Source organism: Talpa occidentalis, unplaced genomic scaffold, assembly GCF_014898055.3.
Source record: "Talpa occidentalis isolate TD23 unplaced genomic scaffold, MPIMG_talOcc4v2.1 talOcc4.496, whole genome shotgun sequence".
Lineage (NCBI taxonomy): Eukaryota > Metazoa > Chordata > Mammalia > Eulipotyphla > Talpidae > Talpa > Talpa occidentalis.
The window spans coordinates 9,936-28,419 of record NW_023604857.1 but is presented as its reverse complement, the minus strand read 5'-3'; the positions used below and the strand labels follow the sequence as shown (position 1 = coordinate 28,419).

Genomic DNA, 18,484 nt, shown 5'->3' with positions numbered 1-18,484 from the left:
TTATACAAGAACCGGGGTACAGGCCAGATGCACGGGAGGGTGAGAGGATTCACCAGAGACAGAGCAGAGAGCAGAACAGGCAGACTGACGAAATACACTGCTGACGGGAGCAGCAGGCGAGACAGGAGAGGTCTGCTGCGCCATATGGGACCCTCGCTGGCTGGGATCGAACTGGCACTGCAGAGGCTGCGGACAGCTTCACAGCGTGGCGCTCAACCGCCTGGGCCACCAGGGGAGACCCTGGCCGCATATTTAAAACAAAACAAAATAAAAATCTGAAACTGCTATGAGAATAGTTGAATGTAAGAAAATAAGTGTTAAATCAATATTTAGTTAGTGTCAGCACAGCGGTAGTTTCAGTATAGTTTTTATAGGGTCTTCATGTGCTATGCAGCAAGCTCCCAGAAAGACCCAGGTATAGGTACATGTTCTGTATAATGACCCCAGTCTCCAAAAAGCAATGCGTGGGAAGGCAGGATGTGCTATTGTTAACAATGCTTACAATTATAACCATTAAATTGTTGAGTATTTAGAATATGCTGGTGATAGAACCAGGATGGGATTTAATTTTCTGAACTTTATTCTATCTTGTTTTAAATTAGGGAAACCAGTAAATCATTTACAAACACATTAAAAAAAAACATTTATTAGTAATTTCTTATTACCACCTTACAGCTAAAGGGAGGTGGCCCGAGAGTCATGGTCTGAGTGACAACTGGTATTCTCTCTATCCCTCCCTGTGGCAAGAGCCCTGTTTATTCCACCTCGAGATCCTCAGGATTAGGGCAAGCTGGCATCTGGTCTGGTTCAGGAGTTCAGTGCAAGTCCCCAGTCCCACTTCATGCACAGAAAAGCAATTTCCTCGCTAGAACAGGACGAGGACAGGCATTGTGAAGTTTTAGATTGAGATTGGGCAGGCAAGGAAGATTGGGCAGGCTGTGGGGTTGAAGGTGAGGGTGGGGTCGGTGTTCAGGGCATCCAGTGACCCAGGAGTTTCCATTCTGGCCTTCAAATTTACCTAGCAAGTTCAGTTCTCAGGGCCTTTGTATATTTTAATTCTTATGCCTATATATTGCTCTTGCCCCAGATTTTTGCAAAACTCTCATTCTCAATTCAGATTACTGCTCAAGTATCTCTTCTTCATAGAAACTTTCTTTTGCCATTTTTTATCTTAAAAAATAATCTTTGTTGCTCTCTCCCTCTCCTACTTTCTTTTCCTATTAAAGTGGTCACTGTTGGATAATATCAGTAAGTAAACTTTTTGGTCTTTGAACCACTATACTGCTTAAATATTGTCAAGGACCCCAAAAAACTTATGTGTATGTAGGTTATACTTTTCAAAATTTACCTTATCAGAAATTAAAATAGAAATTTAAAAAATTTGTTATTCATTGAGATAGAGTAATGCTAATACCATTAAATATTAACATAACTTATAAAAGATAATGGTATTTTCTAAAATGAGAGAATTATATGAAATGAATGATATTGTTTTATATTTTTGTACATGTTCTCTATTGAAAAAAGATAACTAGGTTGTCACATCTGCTTCTGTGTTCAATCTGTTGTCAAATGTTGTTTTGATAAAAGTTGAACATTTGGCTCTACACAGATATGTAGTTGGAAAAGGGAAGGTTGTTATAATAGCCTTCTCATCTAATTGTAGCTATTCTATTTTGACATTATATCAAGACTCAGGAAGTGGTTGTTTTTTAAAAGCTAATTGTTGTGTGGACCTTGCACCCTGGACATATTTATATGAGCCCCTCCCAGCCTGTGGGTGCAGATGGGGAGAAAGGAAAAATTGGTTGCTTTCTTTTGAAATTATGGTTTTTATAAAGTGGGATGAGAAATGGGATCGTCACTTTTATTATACTGTTGAATAACCCATAAAAAAAATCACAGTCTTGAAAGATTTTAGACAGTCCTCCTCATCAAACACCTACTTTTCATGTCACAGAAATTGAATGCTTTTCCTTGATAAATCCACATCTCGTATTATGGCTGCCTTTTTGAGGTGGGAAGTAAGTACTTAATAATTTCTAATATCACTTTAATATATGTTTAATTTATTGAAAATATCTAGCAGTTATTAAGAGTGTTTATTCCTTCCTCCCTCCCACTCCTGATTATACTCATTACCTTATTTGAATAAGTGAATAAAGTACCTTTCAGAAATATCCTTAAACCAGTATGGAAATAGAGTTAAACATCCAGGTCTATAGATATGTTTAATAAATTAGGCAGTCATTTTATCTGTTTGCTGGGAATGTTTCAGTTTATTAATCTATAATTTTATGTTTATTTCTTTAAGATCCACACGGGTTTACAGCACCAAATAATCTGGCCTTGTCAGCCCAGCTGCGTTCCTCTGGATGAAAAACTCCTGCCCCAGCTTCTAAAAGAAGCAGGCTACATTACCCATATGGTCGGAAAATGGCACCTGGGAATGTATCGGAAAGAATGCCTTCCAACCCGCAGAGGATTTGATACCTACTTTGGTAATGGAAATGCACATGTTTCTTTAACAACCAGGCTAACTGTAGCCATCTCATAAAACACACCCAAGTGTAATCAAATGAAATGTCTGGCAACATGAACACAGAGTGAATCGGTTAACACCACGGAGGGGAGGCTTTCTTATGCCCCCTCCATAAATGTGGCTCCTCACCCCAGGTGGCAGGAGCTCCCAGGCAGCAGTTACCTTGGTCAGGGTACCGAATGCCATATTGGAGCCTGTGAAGAGTTTGCTACCTCCACATCTGAGACCATTGTGTTCTCAGAGAGCCTTATTACTGAAAGGGGTACAGATTGATTTTGTTTTTTAGGCCAAATCCAATACAAGAATATTTCCATCACAGAGATTCAGAATATTTTTTCTTCCCATGGAATTTGTTTAAAGGTTGTTTTTTTCCCCCCTGGAGATGGTGGAGAAAATACTTTTCCATTAGCATCCTTCCATCTCCCCCTCCCACCTTCTGTGTAATATGCTTTTGAAATCAGGAGATTGGAGAAAGTAAATAAAAAAATAGAATGGAAGGATTAATAACAAGTGGCAATAGGAAGCATAATAAGAAATAAGGAAGTGTTTTATGGGTTGATAGCTCTATAAAAATAAATGTGAAAACTAAAGTTTGTTTAGTGCCCTCTTTATATCTGTTATAAATCATGTCTTAACCTATGTATCTTGTCAGTGGCTGTATGTCTTTCTGTCAAGTTCTTTTCATATTGAGCTATCTTTCTGTCTAGCTATTTAGCTACCTACTTACCTCTCATTTGTCTATTTATTTACAACCTGCCATATCCAAAAAGGAACACACACTGAGCATAAAAAGTTTTAAAATAAATAGAATAAACAATAGTGGTAAATAGAAAAAGATGAAATAGTTTCAAGCTATTGAATTACAAAAACCTGTCTGGCTCTTGGCAAGCTTTGAATTCAACTCTGAGATTCGAGATTTCCTATGTCCAAAGGGGGAAAAAAAGGAAACGGCTGTAAGAATCACATTATTTATAAGATAAATGGAAACCAGATGTTCAGGAAGAGTAAAACATTTTTTCTGGCTCTTAAACATAAGTGAAATTTCTTCTTTATGAGAAGGTAAGGTGGACAGCAGCCTCAAATACATCATTTCAGTAATAAAGTGATTTTCTCATGGATGTTTCTCAAGTCATTCCCTTTTATTCAAGTTAGGGCCTAAACACCAAAGTGCATTTGGTAAAAATGATTATATGGTGCCCAAAACAGTGCAGTGGAAAAACACATTTCTATTGTGCTTGTTGGATGCAGGGTTAAGATCAAGATACAAGGACATCAGACATGACACCATTTGGGTCCTCCTGTAGACACTGCTAATTAGTCATGGTATTCTTTCTTAATGAACCCGGGTATATCCTCAGTGTCTTCAAGTAGCTGATAAAAATCAGGCTTGTATACAGGTCCTCTTTGTCAACTTGGAAATTCTAGAGGAAAAAGCAACCTTTGACAATTTTCAATCATGTCTGTGCTAAAATGTGGGTCACTGCTTATACTCTGGGAAGAAGAAGACTATAGCTATTTAAAAAATTTTTTTAAGATTTATTTATTTTTATACAAGAGCTAGGGTACAGGCCAAAGGCGTGGGAGGGCGAGAAGATTCACCAGAGACAGAGCGGGGAGCAGAACAGGCAGACAACCGAGATGACTGAAATATACCGCTGAGGGGCACGGCAGGCGAGACAGGAGTGTGGGAATGTCCCTGGCAGGCTGGGAATCAAACCAGCGCTGCAGAGGCTGCGATGGTGGCACCGTGCCATTGGGGAGGCCCTGTTTAAAATTTTTATTAAAAGCCAAGTTATATAAAATTCAGTTGGACAGAAAGTAGAAATGATACCCTTCTAATAGTATTAAAAAGTCTAATAGGAGTTCAGTGAAAGCACCCCATATTCAGGGAATGGACATTTGGAGACAAAGAAAATAAAATGGCCATGCAGCTGTTGTCATTGGTATGATTCGGATGTTCTATTCCAAAGAAGTCAGAGATAGTGAGGCTAATTGTAAACTCTGTGAATACGTTCAAGTCCCTAAATTGTGCACTTTAAATGGGTAACTTGTAAGGTATATAAATTATGTCTCAGTAAAGCTGTTAAATAAAGAAGTCAAAATTTGACTGCTTAAAAATTATTTCCTCATTTTTTTCTGGAAAAACATAGGCTGTCATCTTCTTTAGGTTCCGCATAGACATTCATTTGTGAATCACTGTGTTAAGAAAAGTGCCATATGACTGTCATGTGGTAGCTTGGTACAAATTTGGCAAAGTATGTGAATAAATAATTCTTAACTCTTCCTATTTGTAATATCTTATTACTATTTATAGTTCATACATCTTTTAACCAAGTGTATCCTATGAATATATTCTCCCAAATGATAGAAAACAATTTTGGATAAAGAGCCTGAAGTAATTTCCTTAATCTCTAATACCTACTTATTAAAAACCCAAATAATAACCGAGTGTCCTCACCCCTTTAACAGGCTGAGATGATTTTTATGTATACTTTTCTTTCTCTGTCACTACTAATTACCAACACATTGGCTTTCCCTTTTTGTTTTATACATAAGAGAAAAAATTGTCTCTTAAAAACTTATCTTCATATCAAGGTATCCACTGTTTTCAGGACCTTAAATTTGCTGGATCATGGAAAAGGAGGAAATTAACTTGTTATAAAAGTTGTGTGAGAGTTTTCATAGGGAAAGTTAAGTCCTGTGGAAAGAACTAGGCCTGTTTTATCCTTTTTTTTTTTTTTTCTTTTTCACTTGGGAACAAATTATGCATTGGGTTGAATATGCATTTTGTTTGAAATGCCTCTTTTATGCTTTGAAGCCTCCTCCTCCAAGGAGTTTGTTGTCAAGATTGTCCTGGAGCAATCTCAGATGCTTTATCATCCTCATTTTGAGGTTAACAAGCAGAAGATAGATTAAATTCCATCAGAGCTATTTCTTTTTAACAGCTTTATTAAGATAATTCACATACCATATAGTTCTCCCAATTAAAGTATCCTATTCAGTGATTTTAAACAAATTCACAGGGTGACTACCATCCCAGTTTAATTGTAGAACATTCCTTTGTCCTCAAAAGAAACCCCATTAGCAGTCTCTCCCTTTCCCACCAACTTGGCCAGATCTATGCAACCACAAAGCTATTTTTTGTCCTTATGTATTTGCTTATTCTGGACATTTCATATAAATGGAATCATAATATGCAGCACAGCTTACTTTACTTTAATATTTTAGGAAAATATAGAGCATGTGCAGAAGCAACTATTCCTTTCATTTTAAAGTCCAAATTGTGGTTGATAAGCAGTTGATGCCATTTAAATATAGAGTGAAAATAAGGTCACCGTAGGTAGAAAAATCTAATTACAGTGCTGCACATCATTTCCATCTTTGGCTCTGTTTAGTTGCCTAGAGATCCTCTCTTTGTAAATGTTTGTGTCTTTCACCAGTGGGTGTCAGCATCTGACTACAGATGATTCCTTCTGGAGCTGCTTCCATAAATAACCTTGAAGCCAGTCTCCCAAGGTCAATATCAACACTGTTTTGAATCCTGAGTTCATTTATGTGATCATCTCAGAGTAACAACTTCAAATATCACATTAGCCATATGCTATTTTAGCCACTAGATAGATTTAAAAGATTAAAATATTATCACCTTTACTAAATTTGAACTGTTATTTTTAAATCATATTATTTGAAATCACCCACTTTGAGAGTTACATGATAGAGCCTTATGTTCTAAAGACTTGAGAGAGGAATGGATTTGAATTTTTATCCAGTTACCTTTTAATGCCTTCTGCTATCAAGTATAGAGATGTTAAGATGCTGTTCTGATTAACCTTGTCATTTGATTAGCCTTGTCACGGGTGATCAATTGCATTAGGCAATTAAATGCTGAAACATTAGTTTGTTTAGCAAGTTGTTTGTGATGCTGACTACTTTCATCTCCCATTCTTGTAGGCTATCTCCTGGGTAGTGAAGATTACTATTCCCACGAGCGCTGTACATTAATCAATGCTCTGAATGTTACTCGATGTGCTCTTGATTTTCGAGAGGGTGAAGAAGTAGCAACAGGATATAAAAATATGTATTCAACAAACATATTTACCAAAAGGGCTACAGACCTCATAGCTAACCATCCACAAGAAAAGGTAAGTCTTACCCTCTTCATTGATATCAAAATTGTGTTAAGATAGCATCTCTTCACATGAATATAGGAAAGATCACTCTTGTTCAGGAAAAAATGTAATGCATTCTAGGAGAGTGGTTTCCAAATTTTAGAATACATCAATGTATGCCTGGAAGCTTTTTAAAATAGAAATTCCTGGAGCATAGTTCTAAGCATTGGATTCAGTAGGTGTGGGGAAATCCATATGTTGGCATTTTAGAGAAATTCTTAAAGGGTGATTTGCATGCAAGTGCTCCCCATTCTTTTTTTTTTTTTTTAAAAGAGGCATGAATTTTTATTTATTTGTTTGTTTGTTTGTTTATACATGCACTGGGTACAGTCAGAAGTGCGGGAGGGTGAGAGAATTCACCAGAGCCAGAGCGGGGAGCAGAGCAGGCAGAAGGACCGAAATACACTGCTGAGGGGAGCAGTGGGCGGCAGGAGAGGTCTGTGCGCCATGTGGGACCCTCCTGCGGTGTCTGGGGAGCAGCCGGGGATCGAACCGGCGCCGCAGAGGCCGCAGAGGCCGCAGAGGCTTCGCAACCCAGCGCTCAACCGCTGCGCCACTGGGGAGGCCCATGCTCCCCATTCTTGAATCCTGTATCTAAAGAACTTTAATACAAATGTAATCTTATTGGTGTATTATCTGCATGTTCTGCAAATAGTAAATTGACTTTAAACAATAGGCTGATATGTAAGATGACACTTTCTCATGACAAACTTTTTGTTAAATGATTGACAACTTTAGGTTCAGGGTGATTCTCTAACTTGGTTTTTTTCCCTTCAAGATTATTTTGGCTATTCTAGATATTTTGCAATCCCTTGGTAATTTAGCCTCAGTTGGTCAGTTTCTACCAAAAATAAAATAAGTGCCTGACTGGATTTAGAATTTATTGAATCTAAGATCAATTTGGAGAGAATGAACGTCTAAATGAGTCTTCCAGTCAATCAACATGACACACTGGTGAGCATGTTTTTCACGTTTGCCACATTGAAGTTACTGTATTTGTATATGTCAGATGTTGAAATTTTTGACTTATCTATAAGTAAAAATAGAAAAGAGTCTGAATAGTCTTAAAGACTATTTTTGCTGAACCTAGAGTTAATCTCATGAGTGGAAGTTTAAGTTCTCTGGGTTTTTAAAGACAGAGGTCTGCATTAGAAAAATGTGGTCCATACACACATGCGTGTACATGCACACACTAGAATACTTATTCAACTATTAAAAAAACAGATGAACTCATGCCATTTGCAACAACCTGGGGAACTGGAGGATAATGCAAAGTGAAATAAATCCAAAAGAGAAAGACAAACACTTAATGGTGTCACTGATAAAAGATCAGATAACACCAAACCAGTAATAGGCCCTAGCAAACTGACTGGACTATAGGGTGGGAGGGTGGGTGGGGAGCAAAAGGGTGAGAAGGGTGCACAAGGGACTATGGTGGAGAACAATGGGTGCCTTGGTGGTGGGTGTGGTATGAGGACATGCCTCTGAGGATGTGTGATTTTGTGCCTCTGAATCACATACAATGTTGTAAACTAGTTATTTCAGTTAAAATAATCTCTGGGTTTAGCTTATAAATGCCTTTTAGATTGGGTCAAATATTTGTGCTGTCAGACGTTGGACTAAACTTTGATTTCATTCAAAACTTCATTAGCACCCCCATGAAATTAGTCCTTCACGTGGGACACTGACAGCAAATTACAGAAAGTATGGTGTTGCCTGGTTCTTCCAATTTCTTGCCCATTGTCTCTTTGACAGCTACTAAAGGTCTTTAGTGCAGATCGTAGTGTAGAGTCCAGTTTATGTGCCTGTTCAGACCTAGTAGCTGGCTGCTCCTCCTTTTTGATGTGGGGTTTTTTTTTTAATCACTCTTACCTATTTGCATTTTGGAGTAACCAGAAGAAATTGGAACATTCTTTCAGATATATTAACCTATGCCTATTTTGAAATTTAGACTTAAACCAATATTTAGATACTTGGAAAGATAATTGCTAGGTAATTGACTTAAGTCCTCAGTTTTTTCCTATTACTTGGCATTTATATATATAACTAAAACCTCAAAGAACAAGATAAAGTCTTAAGGGAACTGCGTTCCTTGTCCCATCCTTTGCGGTAGGCACCATTTACAGATAAGCAAACTGGCTTAGAGAAGTTAAGTAACTTGTTCAAGGTTACAGAGCTATTAAGAGTCAAAATGGGAATTTTAACCCACATTATTTGATTTCAGAGCTCGATGTAATTTAACAAACCTCCCTAGTTTACAGCTAATATCCAAGACCGAAGATTATAAGCCATAGCATGTAATTCAGCTTGGTGGTTCCAATCTTCATAGTATATTAGGATCACCTGGGACGCTTATAAGAAACACCCATTACCAAATCTTGTGATTTATTGGTCTGGAGTGGGACCCTGTCATTAGCATTTAATTCCCCTCTGCCCTACCTCCCACCAGTGATTTTGATATGTGGTCACTATTGACTCCCCTCAAATACAAGGGGAAAACTGAGGCCAGCTGACTTTTTTTTTAACAGGTTCACAATATAACATTACTTAATCATGCAATGACTGTAATGTGCCTACAGTAAAAATTAGTTCCTATTATGGAACAATAGAGTATTCTCTCACAGGGCCCATAACAGTAAGCGGATAAGAGGAAGCAGCTGGGGCGAAACAGTTCTTTGTGGGTGGGCTGCTTAACTGGTTGGTGGGGAAAGCACAGGAACTGAGGAAAAGGAGGCCACCAGAGCTCACACACCATCTGAACTGGAGTTATTAGTAAGGTGCTGCTTATGGGCAGCATTTCTGAAATTGTCAGGTGGGAGGTGTCTGAAATATTCTGAAGCATTATCCAGCATCCCCAACATTCTCAAAGTAGTTTCAAGCATAGACATCCAGTTCTCAATAAATCGATGCATCATATAGTTCCGGGAGCTGCAGTTATTACCATTTTATCCCAGTGTTAAATATGATTCCTTGCTAATTTCTCAGGTGCTATGTAGACTATAACATAGGCAACTTGTGCTAATCATTCAAGAAATATCCTGGCAGTATCCACAGCTAAGTTAATAAGGTGCCTATTTAAAAGGGCACTTGAGGGGCAAAAGCAGATGGAACTATTTTGTAACAGAAACACAGTTGGTGCTGGACTCAGGGAGATTCTGCTAATAACTGCTGCGCTGTGTGTTGAGGAATGTCTTTTCTCTTTCCTACAGGCTAATTCCCTTAGCACTAACACTGAAGTGTGAGAGTATCATATTCATAAAATGTCTTATTTAAAAATAGTCCCCCTCAACACTTTGCAGAATAAAAATAAATGTTTTGCATACACTGAATCTGCTAGAAGCTTCTTAAAGTAAATGTGAATTTTTAGACTTAATTTTCCCTGATAAAATTTTATAAAAGTCAAAGATAGAATAATAATTTAAAACATATAAGATACTTTTTAAAATTTGTACTTTAAGTTAGGAAAATATACTGAAGAAATGAAAATAAGGCTTTCTACCTCTCTGAAATTAGGTTTCTTAGCATTGAGGATTGTAGGGTAAAGAAAATATCAGGCTTTTCTGCCCTCCCGCCATCAGGATAGATGATGGATCCTTTGTCCTGAATGCATGCCTGATGGCGGGCACCTGGAATAGGTGTGGCATAGGTAGATGGGATTCAGCTGAGTTAAGACTGTGCTTTTAAGGCGGCGTCACGGGGGACGCCAGCAGCACCAGCAGCAGCACCAGCAGCAGCAGCAGCCAGAAGCCGAAGCAGAAGTCGAAAGAGAAGCCGAGATCACCAGAGAGCCCAGATAGAGTGAGGATTTGCTGGGGGCTGGGAGGCCTGCCAGCCTCCCGGCCCCCCAGCACCCCTGCCTGCCATATGCCTGGTGAACCCCAAATAAAAAACCTGCAAAACTACTGAGGACTCTGACTCCTCCTTTACCCGATCTGCATGGGATCAGAAAACCTGCCTTGTGCCCTGTCCTGCCTTTACAATTGGCGTATGTCGGCAAGATCCATGCAGACGGGTATTGGAGCCCTCCGAAGACCTGGAGGGACTAAGGAGAACAGACTTTGCCTGTGACGACGCTGGAGGCACCATGGCGGTATAGAAGATGGATACGTCCACGAGCTACAGGATGAGACCTGGCGTGAAGGAGACGCCGAAAGGACCAGCCAACGACACCGAAAGGACCAGCCAACGACACCGGATAGGACCAGCCAACGACACCGTAAAGGACCAGCCAATGACCCCTGAGGCAGCAGGCCATTGCTGAAGCAGGGAGAGGCCAATGGACTGATAGACTGATGAACTGATGATTTTGGACTGACAATCCCGCCAGAAGGCGGAGGACCTTAGCAGGTTATGTTTATTTTTTGAGAATCTGGGGGTGGCCAGTGGGCCTAGATGGCCAAAAGCAGCCTGTGTATGCCCAGTGGCCAGGTGGAGGAAAAAAGCCAACTAAGGTGGCAAAAGCTGGTACTGATGCTAAGTTGAGAAGCCCTAAAGCGGCTGTTAAGCAGCCTGGGTATGCTGAAGCCCTGTGAGTCTCGTAAAATCACCTATGGTGATGCCCTGCTCATTCTTGAGTGAGGGTGAGGAGCTGAGGAGCCCGTCCTTGGGGACGGGTGGGGAATGTGGCTTGGGGTGGAGCCCAAGCCAAATGCAAAGTTTGGATCCCCAACCCATGTGCTTGTGCAGTGGGTTGGCTTGAGAGCAGGGGTCTGTGAGTCGCATGGGTGGCCATGAAGGCCGAGTGTTGGAGTGACTGCAGACAGAAACCCTGAGGGTTGGCGATTACCCCCAACAGAATAAAATTGCCAATCCCAGAGCTAGTGCATCCTGGGGGTGGATGCTGTGTGTGCTTGTAGCCGAGACTACAGCCAGAGAAGGCCAGGAAGCCTGACGGCTCCTGGTGTGTTATAGCAGATGCCGTGTGTGATTTCCCCTCCCTCGTATGAGCAGTGCCTTCGGCAGCAGATTTGTGGCTCATCTGCTGGTACCAAATAATTGTCTTTTGCGCTAGGTTGGGCCCTCCTGGACTTATTTGTGTTCTGTTGTATTTTGTTATATTGTATTTTATATTTGATGTATTTGTTTTTTGTGGGCTATGGCTGCATTGTTTGCTTAGAAAATTGTATATATGTGTATAGACTGTATGGCAGAAAACCCTGAGGGGGTGGACTGTAGGGTAAAGAAAATATCAGGCTTTCTGCCCTCCCGCCATCAGGATAGATGATGGATCCTTGTCCTGAATGCATGCCTGATGGCGGGCACCTGGAATAGGGTGTGGGCATAGGTAGATGGGATTCAGCTGAGTTAAGACTGTGCTTTTAAGGGCGGCGTCACGGGGGGACGCCAGCAGCACCAGCAGCAGCACCAGCAGCAGCAGCAGCCAGAAGCCGAAGCAGAAGTCGAAAGAGAAGCCGAGATCACCAGAGAGCCCAGATAGAGTGAGGATTTGCTGGGGGCTGGGAGGCCTGCCAGCCTCCCGGCCCCCCAGCACCCCTGCCTGCCATATGCCTGGTGAACCCCAAATAAAAAAACCTGCAAAACTACTGAGACTCTGACTCTCCTTTACCCGATCTGCATGGGATCAGAAAACCTGCCTTGTGCCCTGTCCTGCCTTACAAGGATACTTAAGAGTACTTATTGTAGATCTCCTATGATATACTAAGAAAGGGGGAAAAACACTCAGGAGCATCTTACTAGTATACTAACAACTTTCGGTAATAATGCCATACTTTTACGTAATACTTAAACATTTGGGCATGGTTTACAACTCCAACTCTGTTTTATATTCCTAAGAAACCTGAAACCCTAGAGTCAGGGTTGCCATGAAGGTGGCAGCTGATGAGACTACATCAAACTAAAAAGCTTGTGTACAGTGAAAGAAACCATGGCTAAAATGAAGACATCCTACTGAATAGAAGAAGACATTTGCTCACCATACATCTGACAAAGGACTGCTATCAAAAATTTACAAAGAACTCATAAATTCTACAGAAACAAAACAAATTTCCTAATCAAAAATGGGCAAAAGAACTAAACAGACAACTCTCCAAAGAAGATATTAATAAGCCAGCAGGCAGATGAAAAAATATTCACAATCACTTATTATTTAAAAAAGATGCAAATCAAAACCACAGTGAGCTGCCATCTCACACCTGTAAAAATGACCCATATTGAAAAGACCAGAAACAAGTGCTAGTGAGGATGCGGAGAAAAGGGAATCCTCCTACACTGCTAGTGGGAATGCAACCTGGTGCAACCCTCATGGAAAGCCGTGTAGCAGTGTCTCAAAACATTAAACATGGATCTGCATTCAACCCAGTAATTCCAGTCGTAGGCATCTACCCCCAAAATTCAAAAACACTAATTCGAAATGAAACTTACACTCCGATGTTTATTGAAGCGCTATTTACTTTAGCTAAACTGTGGAAACAACCTATGTACCCCAGAACAGATGAGTGGATCAAGAAGATGTGATATGTATAATACACAATGGAATACTATTCGGCAATGAAAAAAGATACTCATGCCATTTTTAGCAACATGGATGGAGCTTGGAAGGATCATCCTAAGTGAAATAAATCCAAAGGAGAAGGATAAATACCAGATGATGTCACTAATATGTGGAATATAAAGTGACTAAATTAGTAGTCAGGTAAAGACAAGCTGAAAAGCTAACCCTCGATGGCTGACTACAGAACTGAAACACTAAGGGAGTAGGGAGAGGGAAAAAACAAAGAGGGAAGAAAGCAAAATGGTATATGGTAGTGGAATATAGGTGAGCTAGTAGTGGTTACACTATGGTGGTAATACCTAGAGGGGTTACCCCAGATTACCTCAGTTAAAAATAATTTTTTTTAAAAAGGTGTCAGTTGAATGTATCTGGTTTGATCAGAGCAGGGATCTGGACCCAAGAAAGAACAAGAGTCAGCATAAACCCATAAACATCAAAGTTGATGCCAGGACTCCAGTGTTTTGAATCAAGATGTTAGTAAGGTCAGGTTGGGCCTGCAAATCTGCAAGGGCAAAGGCGTTATTGGACTGAAACTCAAGTCAGTAGATAGCATAGTAATGATGAACACATCCCCAGGATGGAGGTTGCTTGCTTTAGTCTAACAGTGAGCTAGGGTCCTGGATGATAGGTGTGGGGAATTTAGCTACAGCTGTTCACTGAGGGGTCCTAGCTGTGTTTGGACAACCCTAGAGTCCTACTTAAATGTTCCTTAAATTGGGCCAGCATAAAATACCAAGAACAGGACTCTCAGTTTTTCTTTTTTCAATTTAAAAGTTGTGTAGAAATGTTTCCCATCTAGCTGTCTTAGGGAGTGAGCACTCTCATGAATAAAGTTCACCTTGTCAGTGCTGACACTACTTTTACAATATTGGATGGAACTACTCTGAAATGTGTTGCATTGGTCCTCACTTCATTAAGAGGACTGCACTACCCATCAGTCTGGTCCCAGTGACCCAGTACCATAGGAGGTGTGTATGACTGTTTGCCCCTCCATAAATACCTCTAGACTACTGCTGATAATGGAGGGGGTGTGAGGAATATAGCTCGTTTGGTCCAAGAACTGACCTTTTTTTTTTTTAAAGATTTATTTATTTATATAAGAACTGGGGCACAGGCCAGATGTGCGGGAGGGTGAGAGGACCCACCAGAGACAGAGCAGGGAACAGAACAGGCAGACTGACTGAAATACACTGCTGAGGGGAGCAGTAGGAGAGACAGGAGAGGTCTGCCGCGCCATGTGGGTAGCTCCCTGGCTGGCCTGGATCGAACCCGCACTGCAGAGGTTGCAGACAGCTTCACAGCGCTGCGCTCAACTGGCTGCGCCACCAGGGAGACCCACCAAGGACTGCCTTTATCTATACTTACACAGTATTAGGTCCTGGTCAGTAGGCAGCTTGAGGTCTTTTCATGACCTGTGGCTTGGCTGGGCTTCACTTTTTCCTTTTTGCCTGATTACTGGGAAAAAACAGGACAATTGCTGCAGTTCTATGATTTTAACCCCTCAAGAGTGATGGTCATGTCTTTCATCACTAAGGAATACTGATGGGATAGATTTTTCAGGTAATTTTGCTATTTAACAAAGTGAGTAGAATGATTTCTTGAATACTTCTAAGACCCCTTAATGATGGTCCCAGAGTCATAATTATTTCCCCTGGTGTGGTTATAAGGACTTTTTCCCCACCATTACTTTGGCCATTGCCTCTAAGGATCAGTTGCCGACGTGGAATTATCTGCCCCCTTCCCTGTCTCTCCTTCACCCTGTGGGTTGACATGTGGCCACTGATGACGCAGCTGAATTCCCTCTCTCACTCTCCTACCCCGACCACTGTAGGGAATCCAGACCAGCGTCATCACCTCTCATGTTTACCAGAACCAGGCTGCTAACCTGACTGAAAGAAGCCACTCAAGTAGAATAGTGGAGAGCCTGGCAAGTTGGAGTGCACTTGGGAGGGGGGTCTCTGTTTCTGCAGTCATTTGTTACCTGATGGAGTATGGGTATGGGGTTGCTAGAGGTTCTAACTTTTCAAGGAACTAAAAACAAAGAATATTTTTATGTGATATTTCCTATTTTATTTATTTTAAGATTTATTTATTTATGCATTCAAGAGCTAGGGGTACAGGCCAGAGGCAGAGCAGGGAGCAGAACAGGCAGGCAAACTGAAGCACACTGCTGAGGGGAGCAGCAGACAAGCCAGGAGAGGTCCACCACGCCATGTGGGAAGCTCCCGGGCCAGGCCTGGGATTGAACTCACACTGCAGAGGCTGCCAACAGCCCCACAGTGCAGTGCTTAACCCCTTGTACCCCTAGGGAGGCCCTAATATTTTCTATTTTAAAACTTCATGTGGGCTGTGAATTGTTGCACCCTTCCAATTTTTAATCCTAGTCCCACCCAGACCTTGGCTGGTGGCTGGAGTTGGCTTAATCTCGTGCTGGAGACCCTCACTGCACTGTCTAGCCCCTATACCTTCATCCTTTCCCCTCAGAACATCTCATCCCAGGGTCCTTCCTTGTCACCATGGCAGGTCACCCCTCTTCAGAGTCTGGAGGAACACAGAATTCCTATATGAGTTGTATGACTGGAGTAAAAAGTGTGTATGTTAAAGGGGAGTGGAGGAAGAGCTAAAGTGGTGTCAAAATTTTTAGTATTGTCTTTTGGAATTGGAATTTGGAATGTCTCCCTGTGGAAATAATGTACAAATGAAGCATAGGTTCTACATTATCATGATTTTTCACTCCGTCACCCACATCTTTACAGAAATAAGTTTTAAAGTGATAGCTCTGATATTTGACAGCTTTTTTAAAAAAACCATTTTGATTTTTGAGAAAAAGTGTTTCTAAGTTCTAAAGATCTGAACTACATCTTTTAGATATCTGTTTGAGCTCCATATATTAACATCCCTTCATCCATTACAGAGATATAAAATATGTAATTGAAAACAGTTATCAACAAAGATGAAATATGAGGCCCTCCTGCGCCCTGTCTGTTCTCTAACTCTTCTCTAGTCACTTATGATATTTAAATATCTCAAATACTTTAACAGAATTATATGTTCACTCTAGAGTTGAAACAGTTTTTGTCTTTTTGAGGGTTGTCAACTCATTAAAGAATACTGTAGGAGCACAATGAAGAGAATGCCTTCAGAAAGACTCACTAAAAAGGAGAGGCTGACCTGGAATACCACTAATGTTAAATGTTAAATGTTAATGTTACATTGGGGTAATGTATCACACTCCTTAGTTTCCAGGAATTAAATGCACTTTGTGTTTGGTCTTACATCAAAGACTCCTATAAGGCATGGCATTCACTTGTTTTCTCATTAAAATATCAAAACCCTCTAACCTTCTCCTAAAGAGGGAAAATTACTTTTCAGCTAAAACATGTTTTGGTACATATCCACACTGTAATAGAAGGCTCTATAGTAGGAAATTTCACGGCAGTTAATGTGAATTTAAGTAATTCATATAACCTTTTTAAGTCTCAGGAAGTTTACCTGTAAAATGGATATAACATAGGGGGGTGGTTTTGAGTATTAAATGAGATAGTAAATATTCTATTATATACTCAATATCAGAGTATATATAGCACATAGACAACATTTAATATATGATTGCTATTATTGATATTATTCTTTTGCATCAGTTCCTTCTAGGCCATTTTAGGATTCTGGCTTTTATTTATTTATTTTTTCCTTTTGTTATATTTTAATATTTTTCTTGTGACATAAAAATTCATACCATAAAATCCACCCATTTAAAGCATACAATTCAGTGGTAAGTTCACTGCAATCTAGATTTAAAACATTGCTGTCACTTTAAAAAGAAACTTTGTCCTTATCAGTACTCTCTAGTCATTCCTTTCCCCCAACTTGCTACAGCTCCAGGCAACAACTAATCTTCTTTCCATCTCCATAGATTTGCTTACTCTGGACATTTCATATAAGTGGAATCATAAAATGTCATCTTTTGTGATTGACTCCTCTCCTATAGCATAGAGTGTTTTTTTTTAAGGTTTGTCTGTATTGTATCATATGTTAATATTTCGTTCCTTTTTATTGCTGTACAATATTCCTTTTATAGTCATTTATTGCTGAAAATGTACCATATTTTCTTCATCCAATCATCAATTGGTAGGCACTTTGGACGTTTTCACTTTTGAACTATTTTGAATAATGCTGTTGTTATCATCCATGAACAAATTTTTATGTGGATATATGCTTGCATTTCTCTAGAAATGGAAATGCTGGGTTATATGGTAACTATATTTTATAATTTCAGAAGCTACCAAGTTGTTTTTCAAACTGGCTGTACCACTTCCCGTTCTCACCAGCAATGAATGAGTGTTCCAATTTCTCTACATACTCATTTGTTATTTTCTGGTTTTTATATTATAACTACCTAGTGAGTGTTATTGTGCTATCTCAGCATCATTTTGATTTACATTTCACTAATGACTAATGATGTTGAGCATCATTTCATGCGCTTATTGACCATTTTTGATTTTTGACTTATTGTATATTTTCTTTAGTGAGCTAAAGATAGTCTGAGTCTTTGCTTGTTTTGTAAGTGGATTAATTGTCCTTTATTATTGAGTTGTAAGAGTTCTTTATATATTCTGGATATAAGCCCATTATCAGATGTATGATTTGCAAATATTTTCTAACCATTCTATGGGTTGTCTTGATATTACTTTTATTGACTGATACATCTGGACTTATCTCTATATATTCAGTACTTCCATGCTCTCTTAACTGATTGCAAACTCTCTTTCCAGCCTCTGTTTCTCTACCTTGCTCTCCAGTCTGTCCATGAACCCCTTCAGGTCCCTGAGGAGTACCTGAAGCCATATGACTTCATCCAAGATAAAAACAGGCATTACTATGCAGGAATGGTGTCCCTTATGGATGAAGCAGTGGGAAATGTCACCGCAGCCTTAAAAAGCCATGGACTCTGGAACAACACAGTGTTCATCTTCTCCACAGGTGAGTCTGTCAATAGAAAAATCATCTTTTGGCAAAGCCTGAGACATGGTATTCGATAAATGGAATGAAGACAAATTAGAGCATTTAGCTGTTTCTTATTAAAATAAATGCTAACTGCAAGAGTGGAGACATGATAATAATGGATAGAAAAATGTTTCTAGGGGAAAAGAATTATGGGCCTTCCCCAATTCTTTCAGATGTCACAATATTCTGGGAATATGCTTGAAAACAAGCACTTGCTCCCTGAATAAATTTATAGGCAGGTAAGCTTGGCAGTGAATC

At 39.9% G+C, this 18,484-nt stretch overlaps 1 protein-coding gene across 1 annotated transcript; it reads left to right on the top strand.

The window, feature by feature from the left end:
* Positions 1-2,314: 2,314 nt before the first annotated feature.
* On the top strand, positions 2,315-18,279 carry LOC119258477 (arylsulfatase B-like; the record flags this gene model as incomplete). Its single annotated transcript, XM_037526788.2, has 3 exons — positions 2,315-2,501; positions 6,494-6,684; positions 17,995-18,279. Coding segments are annotated over 3 exons (645 nt in total), but the record flags the coding sequence as incomplete, so codon positions are not given.
* Between the last annotated feature and the right edge of the window lie 205 nt (positions 18,280-18,484).